Consider the following 20,856-nt stretch of genomic DNA (forward strand, 5'->3'; position numbering starts at 1 on the left):
GAACATCGTAGAGCATCAAATAAAATGTCAAGAAGATTCAGCTGGAAACAGTGAGAAGCGGCGTCGTACATATGGGAATGTGAGAAACAGAAGCATTGAAGTGAGCCGGCCATGTGGACAAACAGACGTAAACATTCAAGCCCAATATTAGCTGCAGTTCTTCAAATACGTCGACTCAAAGTCTCCACTTATGCTGACGATGGTGTAGTAAACCTTAATATCATGGATATCTTACAGCTAGATAGGCCCCGTTTACGCAACGTTTCAACATTTTGAAAACGATGTCAGTTTAAACAGAAGAAGCAGAAACGTCACAAAGTGATGTAGTTTTCACACACACACACACACACCGGCTCATCTGTGTGTTCAGGGAAACTCACGCTGACTCAACCCAGATCATGTTATTATCAATGCACTAATCTTCCTCGAACAACTTTAAATAATCTAAAACCCAGATCCCAACTCGGACTGTTATTCAACTGTTGTAAAACGAACACAGTAAAGTAAATCTTTTATGCAGCCTATTCTTAGTTTGATTGGTTTTTTATTCACCTGGCAGCAGTTTCACTTTACTTCCTCGTAGCCTGGAGCCTCGTTTCCTTTGATTTCAATTCAAACCTTGTGATATTTGAGAATTATATAAGCGGTTAGAGCCCCAGGAGAAATGTTAGAAATGTACTTTTTGTAGTTCATGTAGTTTTGTCACGACGGCAGATGTCACTAACCTGCGCCACCGCGGGATTATTATTACATCACCGAGTGGAAGTGCAGTTCGACTGTAACAACAACATGATCGTCTTTTCCTAACTCCTTGAGGAAGCCTCCTAACACCTTTCCTTAACCCTGTGATGTCATCCAGGGAGTTAAGGTAAAGTGGATAGAAAAGGAGTTGGTTTGAAAATGATTTTGCTTCCCATTGTATTTCATTTGCGTTGTGTGGTATGGAAGATCCAGGGAGGAGGGGCTAATCATATTAACGCCTGTGGCCTCCATGTCTCTGTGAGTGAGACAGCAAAACAGAGATACACAACCTGAGAAGGACTGAAGCCTTGCCATATATTGCAGTTGTTTTTTTCTCACTGACCTTTGATTTTTGCACCGTTTTGTGAATAAAAGCACGTCAGCAGTTTCCTATTAAAATCCTCGTGTTCGTGTCGTCCCTTGAACCCAGTTTTTGTGAGAGTGCACATGAGCATTCGCAGAATTACAAAAAAGTTGCCTTTTCCCTCGTTGACACGGTGGCAGAGTCGGGAGCCGTTTTCAAAAAGTTGTGTTTTCAGTGGCTCCGAGATCTGTTGTCATGGAAACAGGTTTCTGTTTTCACTTGAAAACTTAGCGTAAACCTCATCTGCAGAGTTGGTTCAGTCATCAGATATTGTGATTCTTTTTGAACGGTGTAAGCGTTGATGTGCCAGCACTGGGCCCGGGACCTCTCGGTGCTGAGGTTGCATGTTTTCCCTGAGCCTGTCTGGCTTTTCCCTGGTATGTTCTCACGATCAGAAGACAGGCCTGTCAGGATGGTTTAGGGGGCTGCACCTTTTGGAGCCATTCTTTCCTGCTGTCCAGCAAATAAAAATTCTTTAAAACACGTTTAACCTTTGAAATGAAGAATTCACAGCTTAGAGAGTTTTATTTACAGTTTAGTTTTACATTTTTTCTTATTTTATCTTAAAAAATGTTTTTTGCAATTTTAAGCCATAATCGCGACATTGGTAGCATTTTTCTTTATTTCCTATTTTTGTGCACATTTTAAATGCTTTAGCTCACCTGTGGATTAATTGGTGACTAAATTGCACAAAGATAAAAGTCTGCATGATGGATGGATGGATGGATGGATGGATGGATGTCCTTGGGCAAAACCCTACCACCAGTGAGCCAACATGTTGCATGGCAGCTTCCACCTTTTGTATGTGAATGTGACTGAGCAGCACTTAAAGACCACCATGCAGGTCAAATGTAAGATATTTGTGAAGTTCATTTATTGCATTGTCTAAAATTACAACTGCTTATGTTTGTAAATGTTTAAAACCACCGAGTGTCTCGAAAGCCAAGTGTTCTCTCGGCAACATGCCTTGACTGTTGCTTGAAAAACCTCAAAGTTCTGCTGCCATACAGAGATAAAAGGGATGAAAACTTGTTTGTTTTTTTAACTGAGCGATTTAAAGCTGAGCTTCTTTAAAGCTCCTCTGCAGCTGCAACAGACAGCGAAATAGTTGCTTTTTTTTCCATCAGAACTTGTTGTAAATTTTTACTTCGGGAACTCTCACGATGCATTTCCATTTGTCAGATTTCCCCGAGGACCCTGACCATTTCCCGCCCTCCTACAACTCCCACTCAATAAGGAACCCCCCCACTCCCACCCCAACCCCTCAGGTACACCCCCCCCCCCCAGACCCAAGGTAGGCCTCAGACACACAGCCCGCTGTAACCAACACTAACTGTGACAGATTTGTTTACGACGCAAGGTAAATGTCCTAATTATCGTCAGGGGAGGGCTGCTGGGAGAAAAGGCAGCGCTGTGGATGGAGGCGGAGAGGAATCTGTGTGAGATGGTGTGCAGAGGGTCCGGGAGGAGGTGAGGAAATGCGCCGCTGCCACATTAAAGAGCACAACAGTGGCTTGCAAACACAGATTATACTCTTCAGTCTGACTCAGCAGAAACTGGTTACAGGAAAATGGGTAAACTCTGTGTTTTGTTGTTTCAAGAGTGAGTAGCGCACAGGGTGGCACTCGCTTCCTCACCGGCGTTGTGAGATCAAGTCCAATATATCTAGGCTGTGAAAACGAGGCTCCAGTTGATGGGTTTTTTTTTTTGTTTTTTTTTAACTGGAGATCCAGACCGACTGAGGACAACTCCTTTTTATTTCATGCTGCTTTTGTATTTAACATCCGTACAGCACCGGCGCACTCTGCCTCTCTCCATTACGCATGGTGATGGGCTTCACAGATAGCAGTGTTGACAGCGTCTCTCTCTTTGTGACACTCTGGAACACACTGGACCCCGTGAGCTTCGGCGGCCTCTCAAAGGAAGTGTGTGTGTGTGGGGGAGGAAGTCCTCCTTTGTGAAGTGGGCTCTGCTTTGGGTGCCACCAACACTGAGAGAAGCCTGCCCCCCGGGCTTTGTTGTTGCGTTGCTTCTCTTCCCCTCCGCTGGGCCTTGTTGTCAGCCAAGCAGCACTGACCTCATTCATTTCAACATGCACCTGATCGCCCCCTGCTGGCAGGGTCTGCGTACGGCGTTGCCCAAAAAAAACTAACTCGTGGCAGTCGTCTGACCCCGGCGAGCTACTTTCCCGCTCCCGATCTGATCCGTGTAAACAAACATCCCCGAGGTAATGCTGCCAAGCTCTTGTTAGTCGTGTTGGACTGGAAGTGAAAGGGCTTGGAGAAGATCCCCGAACATGAATAATTGAACACTCTTAAATATGTTGTCTTCTCGTTTGCTTGGAAATAAGAAGGAAGAAAAAAAAAGTTTCAGACAATCTGCATCCACCCACCAGCTCTCGACCTTTTTTCCATTACAGGCTGGCTTTGAAGCCGGTTTCATTCTCCTGCGTTGCCCTTGTGTTCTGGCTCTCCATCGGCTTCAGAGCCCCTCACTCCTTCCCATCAGCTTCCTCCTCCTCCTGCTTTGACACCACACTGAGCTTCGAGGCAAGTCGCTCCAGCGTCTTTCGTAAACAAACAGACGTCTCTGTCTCCCGCGCCATCCCCAAGGCCTCACGATGACTATTCATTAGGGCTAAATCCTTAACCCAGATCGGCGGTCCTCAGTCAAACTTTGGAAAGCGAAGCAGGGCTGAGAAATACAGGTTGGTTCAATGAAAGACAGAGAATTAGATCTGTTGAGACATCAGAGGTTAAAAAAAAACTATGACTTCAACATTTCAGTTCTTTAAAGTTCCTGAACAACTGTTACATGGCCAGATGTGGACGATTTGAGTGGCAATGAAGATCCATTCAATCCCGGAGGATTCGTCCAACTTGTCAATCAGTATGTAACGTACAGCCTCTCACGAGGTAGGATGTTGTCACAATAGATTTGTATAGAATAGATTACACCAGACACAGGAAGTCAAAGTTTCACATGAACAAGGATAGAGAAACAAACAAGCATCTGACGGCAAGCCGACACTCTCTGCAGAGCTGATGGGGACCACGTCGTGTAACTTTCAGCTCATTGAGAATTGGACGTCTTTGACTCACCGTCACGACTGTTCTTTATATATTCTGGTGACTGTGTTGCATCAGTTCAACCCTCTTAGACTGTAAATTACAATGTCCTGATTGGACAGTCGTGAGCATCTTCCGGGTTTCACAGTGAACGTTCGTAACTACCACGTTGCCCGAGTCACTTCTTCCCCACCGAGCGCCGATCTAACGTCTTTTAAGAGGCTCATTAATGACAGACATCAAAGTCCGTCCGTGCGAGGCTTCGTCAAAGCAGAAACAAGAGGGATCCTGGTGAAACAAACCTCCTCCTAATGAGGAAGCGCCAACCTGTCGGCTCCACTCGCTCCAAAATGAAGGAGTAAATTGCCTCTGCCTCCTCCTCCCCTTTTTCTGAGACAAGCGAACAGGTGGAGTCCCGGAGCTGAGGAGGGAGCGCGGTGAAAACAGCATGCCTATCAATTAGCTCCGCCTTGTCAGATGTGCAGTGAAAGAAGGGAGGAGACGGGAAATGAGAAGAAGATTGGAGTCTGTTTGTGCGGAGGAGAGAGAGAGACAGAGACAGAGACACAGAGAGAGAGGGGAAGATGACGCAAGGTTTCATTTCATCTACAATGAAGCTGATTAGCTTCCGGCGAGGCAGACGGAGTGACAACATGTCTCAGGGTGGAAGTGGAAATGTCACTCCGAGGAGCAATTTGACCGTCTCCAGGCCTGTAATGAATCCAGATCTACACATTTCTCCTGTTAGAAGCATCCAACGGTTAACGTTACGTTAATGAGGGGCTAATTTGGGGCTTTCAGATGGACAAAAGAATGCAGCTTGTCCCAGGCGAGTTATGGTGGCACCTTCAAATGAAAAATACCCTTTTAGGGTCAACTTTCTAAACATTAGTCGATCTTATTCAGGCTGATGGCAGATGACAGCTGATGAAAGTATTTACCAACAGCACCAACCAGTGGCCCAACGTGAAAACTACATTTTCAGTGTTTCCGTCGTTGCTGTGAAAACGTGAAACTTTTCGGAACCGAAAACACTAAACCGATGCGTTTTCACTCGACACGTTGTCGTGCAAACAAGGCCCCAGAGTCGTGTGAGAAAACTGCTTCAATGATGTTCCAACATTGTTAAAAGTTTTTCAGGCTATAGGAGTACATGACACTCGACAGGCAGAGCTTTATGTACTGACACAAAAATGTTGTTTCTGTATTTTTTATGTTTTACACACCAAAATCAGTGAAATTGTGATTCGTCAGGTGAGGCAGAGAGCTGGGCCTCACTTCAGGTTGCACAAGCACATATAAACTAGCTTGTGTCTTTTGCTTTCTCACCATTCAAAGTTTAATTATTATTACTTTCCATAGAAAAAGTGACGCATCACACTTTTGTCTATAAAGTCTTCCTGGTCTGACACATTAGCAGCTGCAGTCATGAATCACTGCGACCGTCAGTGGTCCTAATGTAAAGGCTGACTGCCGTCTGCACTGCTTGTAGAATCTCTGACCACCATTTTCCACCCGATCACTGCAGGGCGAAGACGTGAAAAGCATCAACAACTCGACCATTGATCATTTCAAAGGTGATCAGTTTATTCTGATGTCACGTTTCCACAAAGATAAAACTTTTACATCGCATGTCGGCCATGACGGAGAAACTCTGTGGTGGAGAAATGAGATGGTTTACCAGAGAGAGTGACAGGAGAGTAAAAGTCACACCCACCCTCGGTGTTCCAGGTTTATTCACAGCATGTACTTCAGCTCAAGAGAGACGTTACCATGGCTTTAAACAAAAGTCTGGAATGATACCAGTCATGCTCACGCTGTGACCACTACAGTCTCAAGCCAAATGATGATTTAATCACAAAAGGTCTCTTCTATTCCTTTAGGATTGGAGCTTCTGTGGGAGAAGTTGTGAGCGCCTCCTGCCTGTGACTGATATTATGACTGACGACAACAGAACACGACTCGAATGACAAGCTGAAATCTAACAGAAACGACCATCCGCTGTTAAAAAACTGCTGGATGTTGTCCAGATACGGAGTCCTAGTGGGTTCCCATCTCTCGGGGGTGGGCGGGGGTGTGGGGGGGTGCCTTAGACCTGTCGTCCGTCGCCCTAGCAACAGTACCAATCCCATTGCCCGGTCAGTTCTAGGGCGCCTTGGCGACCCCCACCAGCGCCGGCCTGAGGGTGCGCCCGTGCAGCTTGTAGCCCACTTTGGTCACCACGGCGACGGTGCCGGGCTCCTTGCCCTCCATGGGGGCGTGGAAGAGCGCCTCGTGCTCGTAGGGGTCAAACTTCTCGCCGTCAGGGTTGAGCCGGGACAGGCCGTGCTTGGTGAACACCTTCTGGATCTGCACCTCCGTCATCACCAGGCCGTCGTACAGGTTCTTCAGGTGGGGGTTCTGGCTCGTCACCTCCTCCTTGGGGACGCTCTCCGTGGCCTTCTCCAGGATGTCGGCCACCTCCAACAGGTCTTTACAGAAACCCTGGATCCCTGATGGGGGGAAACACATCGAACCACTGACCCCGATGGAATCACTAAAGCTGAACTTCAACGTTACATGTAGTTGGTTTTGAAGTCCAACAGTGGGAAAGACTTAGCTTGTCCTTTTGTGACATCTAGTGGTGGATAACTGTAACTGCACAATACTACACAATTTATGTCAACATCCATTATATAGAAATTAATTCTCTACATACGTCATATTGAGTCCTGCACATTCATTCAAAATAGACTATAATGCCTAAAGTATTCGCTCTTCAACTGTTCTAGGACAGTTTTCCACAAGGTACAGGAGGGTTTGATTATAAGTATATATATTTCTACACACTTGCATATGCACACAAACAAAAGCACAACATTAAAAGGTAAAATGATAACAAGGTGTAAGATGAACTCAAACCTCGCAGAGGTTCATCTTTACCGTATAACTTTGCATCCTCGATCATCTTCTGAGTCCTCGTCCTCAGGTTCTCTGTGTCTGCCAAAGCCCGCTTGTACTTTTCCTGTTGGACGCGGTGAGGAAGAATCATAAGTACACAGCTCGGAGAATGACTGAATGAATCACGTCACCATTTAGATAGTTTAGATAGCAACTGGCACTTTTTTTTTTTTTTTAGTTTAAAAGAATTCATCAAATTTCTTTTTTTCTTCATGACTCATTGTGTGGTGTTGAAGCGTGCCGATGTCCTCACCGTCATGTCCTTCACCTGCTCCTCCAGCTGAGTCTTCGCCTCATTCAGAGCTTTGTCTGCGGCGCTCTGTTCGCTCTTCTCGGCCTCCGCCTCCTCCGACGACCCGGCGCCGCTCTTCTGCTGAGTGGCCGTGCACAACAACCGAGGCGATGCTCTGGGCGGGAAGGACACGGAGAATAAGTACATTAAACCCATTTTCTAAGCTGAGGCGACACACAAGGCAGCTACTCCCCAGCTGAAGTCACCTGCTCATTACGAGAGAATTAAAATGAATGAATTGAGACAAACACAAGAGAATGATCATAGAAAATATTACAATGAAAACGATAAAAAATTAAGAGAGCTAGATGCAATGCGAGAGAAATAACATGAATGATAAGAAAGAAAGAACAAGAATGCAAGCGAGAATAGAAAACAATGAGAAGCCACCGAGTAAAAAACGTTGAATTATGAAAGACTAAGAGTTCAAACTTATAAGAGGGGTGACCTTATGACCCCTGAATTGGTAAAATGATCAAGCTTTCCCCAGTCATTCACCTGGGTGACTTAGGTCTTTGACCTGTTAAATCACAGTATCAGACCGATTCATTCCCTGAGCCGCTGACCTGCCAGCAGCTCAGCATCTTGAGTAACTGATTCAACCTGTGTTGATTTTAGATTTGAGGTTTTCCATGACAACTTCCTGTTTAACCATGTGTGAGAGTGGACACACACTGGTGGAAAAAGGTAGAATTAAATGAAATTAACATGTAGTTTGTTTTTTTGGGGGGGGGGGGGGGTGATCCCAAACAAGCCAGTTTTGAACGTAGGATTTCAACGTTAGCTTAGCATACTCAGGATGTCACGTTATGTCATCATGTCCCAGCTTTTATGAATGAAATGCAGACAATGTCTTACACACACATTAACAGACACTAAGATATTCTATCTTCAGTTTGAAACACACACACATGTCCCGCGCGGATGATTTTGATCTAAAGGTCAACACTCAGGACTGTTCCATGCTGAGGAAGCTAACGCAGCTAGCCCGGTGCTACTGAGCCTGACCGAAAGCTGGATTAGAAATACACATTTCTAACAAACTCCGCTCACCTGATCACCGCAGGAGAAGCCAGGAGAGAGCAGCTCTGCCGCACGGCTCGCACACACCAGCTCGCCATTTTTCCTCCTTGTGACACACGCTGACGGGACGTACAACCCTGATGGCAGCGCCGTGTGGCCTCCGCCAATCACGCAACAGAACAAGGAGCTCCGCCCACAGCTTGACCAATCGGATTTAAAGACAGTCGTGTGACGAAACATTGCAGTTCGGTTCAGACTTATGTGAGCAGAATACCACGTGACTTCCAATGACTGAGCAGCCATCTTGGATGAGGATCAGCTTGTCTAGTATTCTCTTCTAATGAGTCTTTAAACTTCAGATCCCCCAAACTCTACAACCCTGCTGTCCTTTTTGTTAGATGATTTTATTGTCAAGCCTCTTTCTCAGTGAATAGTGTATATATTTATTTTTTCTCCATCCGTCTTCTATGCTGGTTTAGCTTGTGGAGCCCCCCCCCCCCCCCCCCCCACACACACACACACACACAGTTTACATTTTAATTACCTTGTAATTTGCAAAGTGTTTTTTTTTTTTTTAAAGTAACTAGTAACCACATTTTTTGCCACATTGGCTAACGCTTCCTGGATCATAGTGACATGTCTCGTTTCTATCTTAAACTAAACTGTGTGAAAATCTAATGATTGGTGAATATTTTATTTGCGAAAACACCCGTCCTCTATGAATGCCATAGAGAAGCAGACCCATCCAAGATGGCGGAGATGGTGAGCCATCAGCTCTAACTGGCAGAGAGGTGAAGTCTATTTACATATGTCTATGTCTACTTACACAAGTCTATTTGTTCATGTGTGCACATGATCAAGGACAATTGTGAAAAACCTTCACCAATACAAGGTTAAATCCTCTGCTGCCTATCCAAGTCACATTTTATCACCAGAAATGATCTCAAACACTCAGCTTTGACAAGTTGAATGATGATTATATACTTCCAGATTTTAAAGTCAGGACAAACATGCACAATTGCATCCTAGCATAAATTAGTCTTTCAAAGTTGTATAAAACTGACCACAATGACATTTTCCATCATTTCCAGTAAAATAATCATGTAATTAAGGATAATTGTTAACAAAATGATAAAAAGATCTAAAGAATATAATAACATAATTAATGACAGTATCTCTCATCATCAGTTTGAACTGCATCACTTGAAATGTTCTGTATTTTACAGTTTTAAAGTTGACTATACAGTTTGACTCCCAGAACAGAAACACTTTAAGGCCCCGTTTACACGACAACATTTCAAGTGAAAACGCATCGCTTTTGCGAATCACGTTTCCACGGCAACACAGAGGACGCCATCTCCATCGCCCTTTATAACGCTCTCAGCCACTTTGAAAGCCCCAAAACATACATCAGGATGCTGTTTGGGGGTTTCAACTCCATCAGCCCCAGTCGACTGATCAACAAATGAGACCCTGCAAGTTGGAACCTCCCCCTGCCTGTGGATCAAGGACTTCCTGACTAACAGACCCCAACATGTCAGGATGGGTACCTCCACTCTCCACCATCGTCCTCAATACTGGTGTTCCCCAGGCTTGTGTTCTGAGTCCAGTCTTGTACACGTTGTACACCCATGACTCAAACAACTTTTGCACCTTACCATAGACTAGTTATTTATCTGACTGTGAATGTGACGTGCTGCTGCTGCTATAAGAGATGCAACCAAACTGAATTTCACTGAATTTTGTACAATGACAAAGCTTCTTAATCTTAAGACTAATCTTTATCTTCTTAATCTCTCTTGATTTTTTAAATGGTGTGTTTAGACAATAGTGGCAGAAATGCTGAAAACTATTCAGTTAACATATTGGGCCACTAGTGGGTGCTGTTCGTTTTGACCCTCACACTTTTTTCTTTTTTTTTTAAAGAGTCTCAATGAACAGAATTCCTTACAGGTTATGAAACCTTCATATTTTACTCTGGTAGGGACAATATTTATTAAATAATTTACTGCATTCGTCAGCATTTGTGCTTGTGCTTTGTACAGGTTGATATTCTGTCAGGTAGAACCATTACCATAAACATCTCAGATTCTCAGCCCTCCTCCGCTTCTCGTTCCACAGGGTTCAATCTTAGGGCCCCCGCTTTTCTCACTTTATTTACAGAAAGCACAACATCTCCTTTCATTGTTATGCTGACAACAGCCAAATGTATGCAACTCTGAAGTGGAAATGGGTACAAGTTGCAGGAAAAACAAAAAAAACAAAGACAACAAAGGATTATAAAGTATTTGCACTTTTATTAGATCTCCATAAACAACTCGTCAAGTGCAACAGCAAAGGAACCAAACAGCAAAACCAGATTTCAGATGGTTCCACAGCATGCCATCACTACAACCACAGTCTTAGAAAATACCGTCCAAAAAAACGGATTGTTTTCATTACAAAAGCTGTAAAAATGTCAGTGACATAAAATGCTATACATTTCACAGGTCGGCAATTGTATTTCTTTTCCAATGTATCTTACAAAATTATTTACATTCAGTGACGGAAAGTTAGCAAAACTCCGTTAGAAAAATACTTTCCCACTGGGAAACGTTTACAGCGATCCGGCTCGATCTGGGAGGACTTGGAGGGTTTGAATACACATGCAGAACCAGAAAACTTTTGAAGAATAGAAAAAAACATCAAAGATCTTCAACTGGGAAACAAAAACCAAAACACAAACCATATTCAGAACACTTGTGGAGCTCCATTACTAAAAACCATCGGATTTATGCTGAAAAATATCAATATAATGTTTTTCTAATTCCTGCAGAGTCAAAGTTAGCGGTTAGCAATTAGCACAGGTTAGTAATGCCATAAATATTCACATGACCGAAAAGTCTCACAGAAACAAGTCTGTGCAATGTTTCTTGCTCCCCAATGAAATTATGTTGGAATTTCAACTTCATTCACAAGAATGTATTTGTGTTTTTGTTCTAAATCTTGGTTTGATGCAAGAAAAGTCAATTAACCACATTCGAACAACACGGATTGCACTTATTTCTTAAATTTTGTAAAATTTAGATGCATTCCTTCTGATTGATGTAACTTATATCAATCAGAAGTTTTTATAAAAATTAGAAGCACCAACTCTCAAACCTCATTTCAAAAAGGTGCATATTTTGAGTATTTACCCAAAGAAGTTGTGGTTTGAAGTGGGCGGAGTCACAAACGCTCAACATGGTCGAGGAGAATGAATTTCACAGAACTGAATCGCGGTCTCAGTGGGTTGTTCGTTTGCTTCACGCCTTCTGCAAAGTTATTAACCAAAAGTATGTAAAACTGCATTTCAGAGATGAGTTTCAAGTTAAAAACCGTTGGAAAGCTAACTGTTGCTGACGGCGGTAGCAACATTAGCCTCAGGTTGAAGACACTTTAACAACAGAGATTTGACACTGAGTAACAGGAAGTAACACACTGGAAATGGGTAAATAAACTATTATATGTTAAGAACCTGTAGGAACCCTTAAAACCATCTTACAAGATCGTCTGTACGACGATAGATATTTCTGGAATGTTTCCCAGTGGACCAACCAAAGACTTGTCATGAAGAAATACTATCAGTACCATGTAGTGGACAGATCACCTTTACATTCTTTGGTATTTCTTTCTTTCTGATATGATTCACTTTTCTAAATGTATTGGGGGTTTTTTGTTGTTTTTTTTTTGCTATAGTATTTAAAAAGTTGATTTTGTCGAGGCCGACGAGCTTTGAAAACTCCATTCACCATCTGGATCTCCCATACTAAGAATCCGACTTCTGGAAACGTCCTCTCTGCTCCCTCCTTCCAGCATGAAATGGCTTTTTAACCCTTCCTGGACCTGTTGCACTAAAACCTCCGCAGCTACGCAAAGCGTGAAAAAGAAGCACATGTATTTGTCCGTGTACCTTCCCGAATGCAAAAATAAAGGCTTGGTTTCAGTCCTAAGCCCTGGTATGAAAATATACTTCTTCAGGTTCCAGTAGGGGATCTGTTTTCTTTTGACATATTTACAAGGCGACCCCTCTGGAATGAGGAGAGAAAACCAGTAGTTTAGTCCCGCCTCCTCAGCCTTCTCGCTACGAGGCGTCTCGAGATATCCAGCCGCTCTCCGTGAGGAAGGTGAGGATGCGCTTCTTGAGGACCTTGTCCAGATAGCTGGGCAGGCGGCTCTTGGCCGGGATGCCTTGCCGTTTCTGCAGGTGGTCCTTGATGATGATGGTCTTGACCGTCAGGTAGCGCGCCGGGCTCAGGTTAAGAGAGTTGCACAGCACCTTCTCTCTGTCCGACAGCAGCTCGAAGCCCGTCAAGTTCTCGATGGCGGCGAACTCGCCGTCCTTTCCCTCCTCTTTGATTCCACCTCCGACCCCCAACCCCCCCACGACGCCTCCCCCGCCCCCAGTCCCGCCCCCGAGTAACATCCCAGAGCCGAGGCCTCCGCCTCCCGAGCCTCCTCGCTTCGACGTGACCACGCTTTTGTTCTCTTTGCGCTTTTCCCGCTTGTGCCGCGCCGCCTCGTATTCGGCGGACTCTTCTAGGCGCATGATGCCGTTGCGGCGGTAGCGCTGGAGTTCGCGCACTTTGGCCCTCAGCAGCCGCTCCTTGTGCATGTTCTCAAAGAAGTCCTCGAACTCCCGGTGGGCCATGAACTGGCAGAGGCCTCGTAGCCTCACCCGCTGCTCTTTCTCCTCCTTGGTGATCTTTCGTTTGGGCGTGCTTGGAATGGGACCCGACCCCGGTGCCGCCGTCGATCCCGGTCCAACGGCGCCTCCCCCGGCTCCTGCGACCCCCACCCCGCCTGCGGCGCCAGCGGCGCCCAGCATCCCCGGCTTGTCCTTCTCCTTCTCCTTCTTGTCCCGGCCGAGGAACGCCGGCACCAGGTTGTAGTCCCGGGCGATGTTCTTGCGCCGTTGGCGCTCTCTGAGCTTGCGCACGTACATGTCCACGTGGGCCCGCTTCATCTCGATCTCCACGTCCTCATCGTCGTAGTTGACCGACAGCCCGCTGATGAGCTTCTCCGCGTCCTGGTCATACTCGATCTCGTAGTCGTCGCGCAGCGGCATGTAGCCGAGCTGCTGCTGCTCCGCTAGGCTGATGTCCAGCGGGGGGAGCGGCGTGGTGAGGCTGGGCGACAGGGGGCCGCCGCTCGGACACGTGTGGTCCGTCACACGGTTGGGAATGCTGTCCGGGATGCAGGCCTTACCCAGGTTGCCGTGGATGTACATGGTGACGTAATGTTCCATCACTTCCTGTGGAGTTCGAGACGCTCCGACGTGAGCGGCCATGTCCTCCTGGAACAACACAAACAGGAAGTTGGCTCTGGTGAGGAGAGTGGAGACTCTCGAGAAGACACCTCTACTGGAGTTGTGAAGCACCGAAAAAAATACAGTATTTGTTTTGCCTCTTGGCTTTTGAACTTTGACAACATATATCAAAACCAGTATTTCATGAGCTGCCTGAGAAGAAATCAAGGTGACTTTTTTAACGTTGTTCAGAAAACTGTTGATTTGGGTCTTCAGTCAATGTCCTGGGAACAGCGTGTCTCCAGCAAATAAATCAATAACTTTTTTTGGGTCATGATTACCCACACCTGCCTTTAGGTCGTCTCACAGCCTTTAAGAGAAAGAAAAATCTTGATATCTTTAACTGTTCTGACCAAAATTAGAAAAGCATTGAAGGAGACGTCCTTGTACAACTGTACAACCTAATATTGCTTATAACAACCAGCTTTACACTCGGATTACACAGTTAAAAATGTCTGCCTTTCTGTGGATAAGTGACATAAATTGCCCTCTATTGTACGTAAGAGGAACAATTTATCCCCGTATTCATTTCAAAACAATCCTATTGTTAAGGTACCTTGTACCTCATCTCTCTGAGGCCTTGTTTACACATTTGGCATTTGCATTGTGGATTTATGTGCACAAGTTTGTCCTTAAGAGTAATACTGTCTCCTTTCATGAACTGCAGCGTTTCAACATATTTAATTCCAACAGAATAAAACAAGACTGGCTGGTTCTGACAGAACGTATCTACTCTTATTTTGAAAATAATTTGTACTGTGCTATTCGTTTTAGCAGCAGTGGTTAGCGCTCCCTCCTCATGGAGAATATTGTGATTTCCAGTCAGGGCCAGGCCTTTCTGTGTGGAGTTTGCATGTTCCGCCAACATTGCAAGAACAAACACATGAAGTGAATTCATTTCTCGAAATCGCCCAAGTTTATGTTGTCCTGTGATGGAACGGCAACGTGTCTACATGTAACCCGTCTCCTCTCACATCTAAATTATCTAAACAATCAGTCTGCAGCTTCCTGTGAATCGTGTTGGTTTTAAAGCTTGATGCTTTAAAAAGCATTTTACCAATGATAAAAACGTTTGCTTATAATTCTTGATTTGTTTGACAACTTTCCTTTGTCTGGTGCTCAAACATCCAACTTGTCATGCCAACAGCATAATCACTGCTACACTGGATCAGAAAGCTATCTCTCAGTTAAACCAACCACAATACCTGTCAATGTCATAATTTGAACCATTTTAAATGTAATAAAGTCAATAATGTAACGATTTTAACCATGTTAAACGTAATTAATGCAATAATTTGAACCATTCTAAATGCACTAAAGTCCATAATGTGATATTTTTAACAATTTTAAATGTATTAAAGCCATTAATGCAATAATTTGAACCACTTAAACGTAAACTCCATAATGTGATGATTTTAACCATATTAAATGAAATAAAGCCAATATTATGGTAATTTTAGACATTAAATGTAATAAAGCCAATACTGTGATAGTTTGAGACACTTTAAATGTAAAAAAAAAAGCCAATAATGTAATATCTTGTACCATTCTAAATGGTGGAGAATTTCAGTCACTCGCAGAGCTCCTGTATCGTCACACGACTTTCAAACTTTGACTCCCTGCACTTTCTAAGCATTACAAACACCAACTTGCGTGAGCGTGTACGAAGTTTGAGTGAGTTTGAGTGGAGTTAAAGAAGTTTGAAGAAGAAAAGTGAGGTACCCAGTTCCCAAATCCATACTGCTCGATGGCATCGAGCAGCGACTGCTCCTCCCTGCTGGTCCATCCTCCCTCCGCCTCGGGACCCCAGAGGGAGAACCGGCCGCCGTCGACCTGCTGGTAGCCGTGCCACCTCCGGTGGTTCCCGATCTCCGCCCCCGCCGAGAAGCACTCCGGGCACAGCTCGATGTCCGGGCAGTCGGTGCAGCGCAGCCGCAGGTTGGTAACATCCGCGAGGCAGTTCACGCAGTACTTCTTCCCCAGGTCGGCCATCTTGCCTGGCTCCTGCTTCTTGTTGTCGACGGCTGCGCATGCGCGCTGGCTATTTATCAATATTCATGAGCCCGGGCCGGGCGCGCGCTGTGATTGGTCCGTGTCTTGTTTCCAGGGCAACCAAACCATACATTGTACACTGTAGTTTTAAAACTAGAAACTAAAGGGGGGGAGAGAAACTAAAGGAAACTAGAAAATGCCAGCGTGATCTCCTTTGTTGTGAGGTGGTTTTCCCGCCTGCCTTGTCTGGGACATTTTTCTCACATTTGCCACTCAGGCAGGCACAAGAATAACTTGTTTTTTTAATAATTAAAACAATGGAAAGAGAGGCAGAATATGAAGAAGGAACGAAACAGACATCTGATAACACAGAAAGTGTTGAGATGAATGAAGAAGAAGCTCCTAGACTTGACCTTGACGCCCCGGACAGGAGCAACCACAGTCCCACTGAGGAGGAGGAGGAGGATGACGAGGAGCTTCAAGAGAAACGCAAACAAGAATATGAAGAATGCGTGCGGATGTACCGGGAGCTGGTGGAGGAGAGAGAGAAAGCCAGCCAGCACAACGTCCAGCTGCAGGTGAAGCTTTCCGAGTACTTCAGCAAGAAGGCCTGCGACGAGAGGCCGGCGGAGGAGAAGAGCTATGAAGAGCTGCTGCAGGAGTTTAGAACGTCCTCGAAGAGCCAGGCCGACCTGAAGCAGCAGCTCAGGTCCAAGGTGGCCCAGCTGGAGGAAAAACTACAAGAGGTTGGTGGGATTTCAAGTGTGTACACGAACCTAAACTCTGCAGAAAAGCAGAGGACCCACAGTTCTTCTCTAAGGACAAGTTTCGACGACAGCAGTTCTAATTTTCAATCATCGTTTTTGTGTTTTTATTTCAGAAAGGTTTAACATTTACACGAAAACGTTGTGAAAATATGATGTCGAAACAGAGATGGTTGATTCAATGAAAATGATGTATTTTTCTTTTTTTTTCTTTTCATTCATTAATTTCAGGCATGCAACAATTCAGTGTGTAATCACATATATTGCATGTACATATACACACACACACACACACACACAGTGCTTCACGTAACGACGCAGGTATGTGACGTCATTACGCAGTAATCCCAGGACCAACGGTGAAGTTGCAGCCACAAACTCAGTTTGTTTCTAGGTCTGTGAGTTGATTTAGCTGTTTCAAATTCTACCAGATCAGGGAGTTTTAGTTTTAGTAGGCTGGAATTAATCAATAAGTCATTAGTGTCGTCCTGGAAACCTTCCGAACCCGTCTGATGGCTCTTTTCTGGAGTGTGCTCAGCGGTCAGGGTGAGGATTTCTAGGTGTTGACCCAAACTTCCACACAGTAATTCAAATATGGCCGTAGTAGTGAGCAGTATATAATATATAGTGCTTCTCTGTTTAAAAAGTATTTTGCTTTGCTGAGGACTGAAATACTTTTGGATATTTTTGTGTTTAATGTGAGGTTTCCAGCAGATGTTTTCATCAATTATCAGCCCCAGAACACCCTCTATCCTACAACATACATTTTGTTTTATCAAAATTTAACGATAGTTTCCGTATATCTTATAACTTGTTTAATTCAGAAATGATAACCTGAGTGAGCTGTTCTCTGTACAGAAAATATTTGGGCTGTCAGCAAAGAAAACTAAATTAAGTATTTAATTTATATAAAGAATAAAGAGTTTATATAAATAGTTTTGTAGTTTTCATGTTGGGCCACCAGTTGTTGCCGTTCCACACAGACATTTGTATGGACAGACCAAGTTGGATTGCTGTTACGGTGACTCTCAACTATAAAACTACCAAATATTGCAGTCATGACACTCAGGGGGCAAACGTTGTTATTTCAAATCTTGCACATGTGCAGGAGAAATGTTTACGACAGCCGTGGAGCGAATGTGCAGTTCCAGCGTTTCAGAAAAGTTGCCAGAAAACTTGTTTCCACCATCTACATGGAGACGAAGCTTTTTCGCGAAGTTCCACCTTGCTGCGAGGAGAGGAAAAACACATCAAAGAACAAAGCGAGGAGGAAAATACAATTATCAAAACAGTTCATCAGCGTTTGATTCACTCAGAGTGAATGACTGAGTTTATCTTTGATGAGCTTCAAAACAATCCAAAACAAATCTTTGTGATAGACGCTTGTTCGCCTCAATATGCCATTAATGTCCTTCCATACTCATTGGTATAAACACAAATGAATAAAGAAATATATGTTGAGTAATGGAGACTGAGATTGAAGGTTTAAAGATATAAACTACCGTGTTTATGATATTCATGGAGCAGCGTGGAGCCGCTGCGCAGTCCCTTCACCCCTGGACGTCCTGCGTTGAGGTTGTAAGCATAAATAAACAGTTTCCGCTGCAGTTACTGGTAAATAAATGTTGCTGCATCTAAATTCTTAAAGCAGTTGATCAAATCGCTATGTCACTTTCTAAAGTGTAAAGTCGCTGCTTTACCTCAACTGCTCAGAACGAGCCGAAACGCCTTTCCTTTAAGTTTAAAAGCAAAAACAAAACCCATTTAAACAACGTGTTTGTCTTGTATAGTTTTAAAAAGTCTATTGTCTTTACAATTTGAAGTGGCATTTATTCCTTCTCGATATCTAATTTATGGCTATTTAACAAATATCTATTTTAAAGGTTTATGACATTTTTAATATTAATTTCAACAACAATTGCATCTAAAATATTTTTCAGGAAGAACAGATCTTTCCAGGCATAACGTTGCCTTGTTTATCAGTTGATATTTATTGCTTCAGGAGAAGTGTTTACATTTGAAGACACAACATGGAGGGGATCTAAATGACCCCTTATCTCTCTGTGGAAGAGCAGCACAAAGGCTCTACACATGCTGCCTGGCAGGGCAGTTCGCTGGGTGGATGTGACAGGCATACTGAGCCGTGGAGCCACTGCGCTCAGCACCACACACACACAAAGAAAATGTAACCCAGTAAAATGTTAAAGGTACAATATGTATGATACATGTAATGCCATTTTTGTGCAGCGGGTGGCAGCACCTGTCACTGTCCAGTCTGCTCTCAGTCCATCGCAAACAATTCTGATGTATATGGCTTTTAACACATTGTGATCACGTTTCAGTGTTGAATTTGAAGCAGCATTAATAATAATGTAATTTCTTTTACAGTTCTAATGCTGATAATTGTGTTGTGGTTTGTTTAAAGAAAAGAAACTCTGGAAACTCAAATCACTCAACAATGACTCGGGAAAGGAAAAATAAAAAAAAGGAAAAGAAAAGAAAGTTAAAAAAGAAAAAGAGGGAGAACAATTAAAAAAAAGGAAAATTAGAAAAAAGGAAAATAAAAAAATTTAATTGTAAAATAAAAAATTGCTGGGATAGCTAAAACTGCTCTCATCATTGGGAAACAGAGCGGCTATAAACAGCAAAATAATTGAATAAAATATATCTAAATTGTAATTATGATTCTTGATTATTGCAACCTAATTTTTTGTACGAATAGCAATTGTTTCAATGTTTTTATTTATTTACTTATTTATTGAATTCAGCTCCACACAAATGTTTTGGGGTGGAAAATTGTGAAAACAGCACTTCTGGTCATAAAAGCCCTGCTCTAGACCCTCTACCAAACACATTTATCATCTTATAGGGTTGATGCAGAGTGACTGGGACATCAATATCTGAAAGATGTTTTCCTTTGTGGTGACAGATGAGTCAAACTGTCCTCGTCATCTCTTCCCAGATGGACAACGAGCAGCTCGCACTGAGTCGACTCCAGAGCAGCGGAGAAGCTCAGGCCACGGCGAAGTCGCCCAGGCCGGATGTGCAGCTCCAACAGGTGGTTGGGTTGTGCCGGCGCAACAATAAACTGAGGATGAGGATCAGCAGACTGGTGGAGCAGGTCTCCACCGAGGAGGACCAGGACGTGGACCCCCTGCTGCTCCAGTTCCATCACCTGCAGCTTGCCAGCCTGGAAAGGGAGAGAAACGCAGAGAAGCTGGAGAAAACTTCCAAGCTGCAGAGGATGTTCGCCAGTTCCCTGGAGGTAGGTGGATTCATCCTCCGTCACAAATCCTGCTCCGACTGTGTGATTGACTGTGTTCCGCTGTGCCGCGTCAGCGTCTCACCAACGTCAAGGCCAAGCTGGACTTCAGCCAGAGGGAGGTCCAGGCCAAGCGAGGCCAGCTGGCCGAGCTGGAGGCCACACTGGATGAACAGAGAAACGTCTTGACCAGGATCAGGCAGACCCGCGATAAGCTGCACCGAGACAACCTGAACCTGAAGGACCAACGAGGACTGCTGGGAAACAAGGTCCTGCTGAGGGACTTTGAGGACACCATGGAGGCCTCAGACCGCCTGGAAGAAAGACTGCTGCTAATGGTCAAGGAAGAAAAATAAATGATCGAACATTTCAGAAATTGCATCCGATGCACTTACTTCCTTGTTTTTGTTCCATGTCTGGGTGAGTTTGATATCATTTACCCAGAGACACTGTGATTTCACAAGCTATGCTTCCACTTGACTGTTTTTTTAAGGTAAAAGCTTCAAGCTGTTAAAACTTGAATAGTAGGATGCTAAACGATGACCGAGAGCAGTGATTCCCAACTGACAGGAACCTCATAACACACTATATGTGAAATCCAGTTTCTCCCTTATATTGTGTAGCGACGGGTTCCTTTTCTCTGAGGATAAACTCCATTTTTGTGCATTCCTTCTAAAATACCATATTCAATGTAACTTTCTTGGTTCTTTTTTTTTGTTTGACCGATTCATCTTTCTCTTCAGCCTGACGCGCTGCCAGTTTTCTACCACTGCTGAATTTGCAAGCTTATTACCTCTAAATAAATGCAAATGTAAATTCTTAAACTTAGTAGTTTCGTGACATAGCTTAATTAAATGCTGACTCACCTGTTAAGACTTTTTTTTTTAAATGTTGCTTAGCAACTTTTGTTTTTTAGACTAGATGACTATTCCTGGTTTAATGTTTTAGTTTAGTTAACAGATAAATTAGTTGTCAGAAACATTCATAATAAGAATATACAATCGGTATTTTCTGGAATTATTGTGAAATGTTTTAGGGCATAAGAAAAAACAACATAACATTTAAGCATCATTACAGTTCAAAA

The 20,856-nt window shown here is 43.9% G+C and overlaps 3 protein-coding genes across 3 annotated transcripts; 1 reads left to right on the top strand and 2 right to left on the bottom strand.

Moving 5' to 3' along the window:
- Positions 1–5,742: 5,742 nt before the first annotated feature.
- Positions 5,743–8,604, bottom strand: grpel1 (GrpE-like 1, mitochondrial). The gene is made up of 4 exons (XM_080486743.1): positions 8,459–8,604; positions 7,367–7,520; positions 7,096–7,177; positions 5,743–6,665 (listed from the first exon to the last, which is right to left on the bottom strand). The coding sequence occupies exons 1-4, from the start codon at positions 8,524–8,526 to the stop codon at positions 6,319–6,321; spliced, it is 651 nt and encodes a 216-aa protein (XP_080342869.1). The 5' UTR covers positions 8,527–8,604; the 3' UTR covers positions 5,743–6,318.
- A 2,103-nt stretch (positions 8,605–10,707) lies between these two features.
- tada2b (transcriptional adaptor 2B) lies at positions 10,708–15,767 on the bottom strand. Its single transcript, XM_080486856.1, has 2 exons — positions 15,477–15,767; positions 10,708–13,742 (listed from the first exon to the last, which is right to left on the bottom strand). The coding sequence occupies exons 1-2, from the start codon at positions 15,744–15,746 to the stop codon at positions 12,531–12,533; spliced, it is 1,482 nt and encodes a 493-aa protein (XP_080342982.1). The 5' UTR covers positions 15,747–15,767; the 3' UTR covers positions 10,708–12,530.
- Positions 13,546–20,642, top strand: cfap184 (cilia and flagella associated protein 184; the record flags this gene model as incomplete). The annotated part of the gene is made up of 4 exons (XM_080486687.1): positions 13,546–13,677; positions 15,516–15,692; positions 19,473–19,775; positions 19,850–20,642. The coding sequence occupies 4 exons, from the start codon at positions 13,546–13,548 to the stop codon at positions 20,126–20,128; spliced, it is 891 nt and encodes a 296-aa protein (XP_080342813.1). The 3' UTR covers positions 20,129–20,642.
- Positions 20,643–20,856: the final 214 nt, after the last annotated feature.

Source organism: Lipophrys pholis (genome assembly GCF_963383615.2).
Source record: "Lipophrys pholis genome assembly, chromosome: 18".
In the NCBI taxonomy this organism is placed as follows: Eukaryota; Metazoa; Chordata; class Actinopteri; order Blenniiformes; family Blenniidae; genus Lipophrys; species Lipophrys pholis.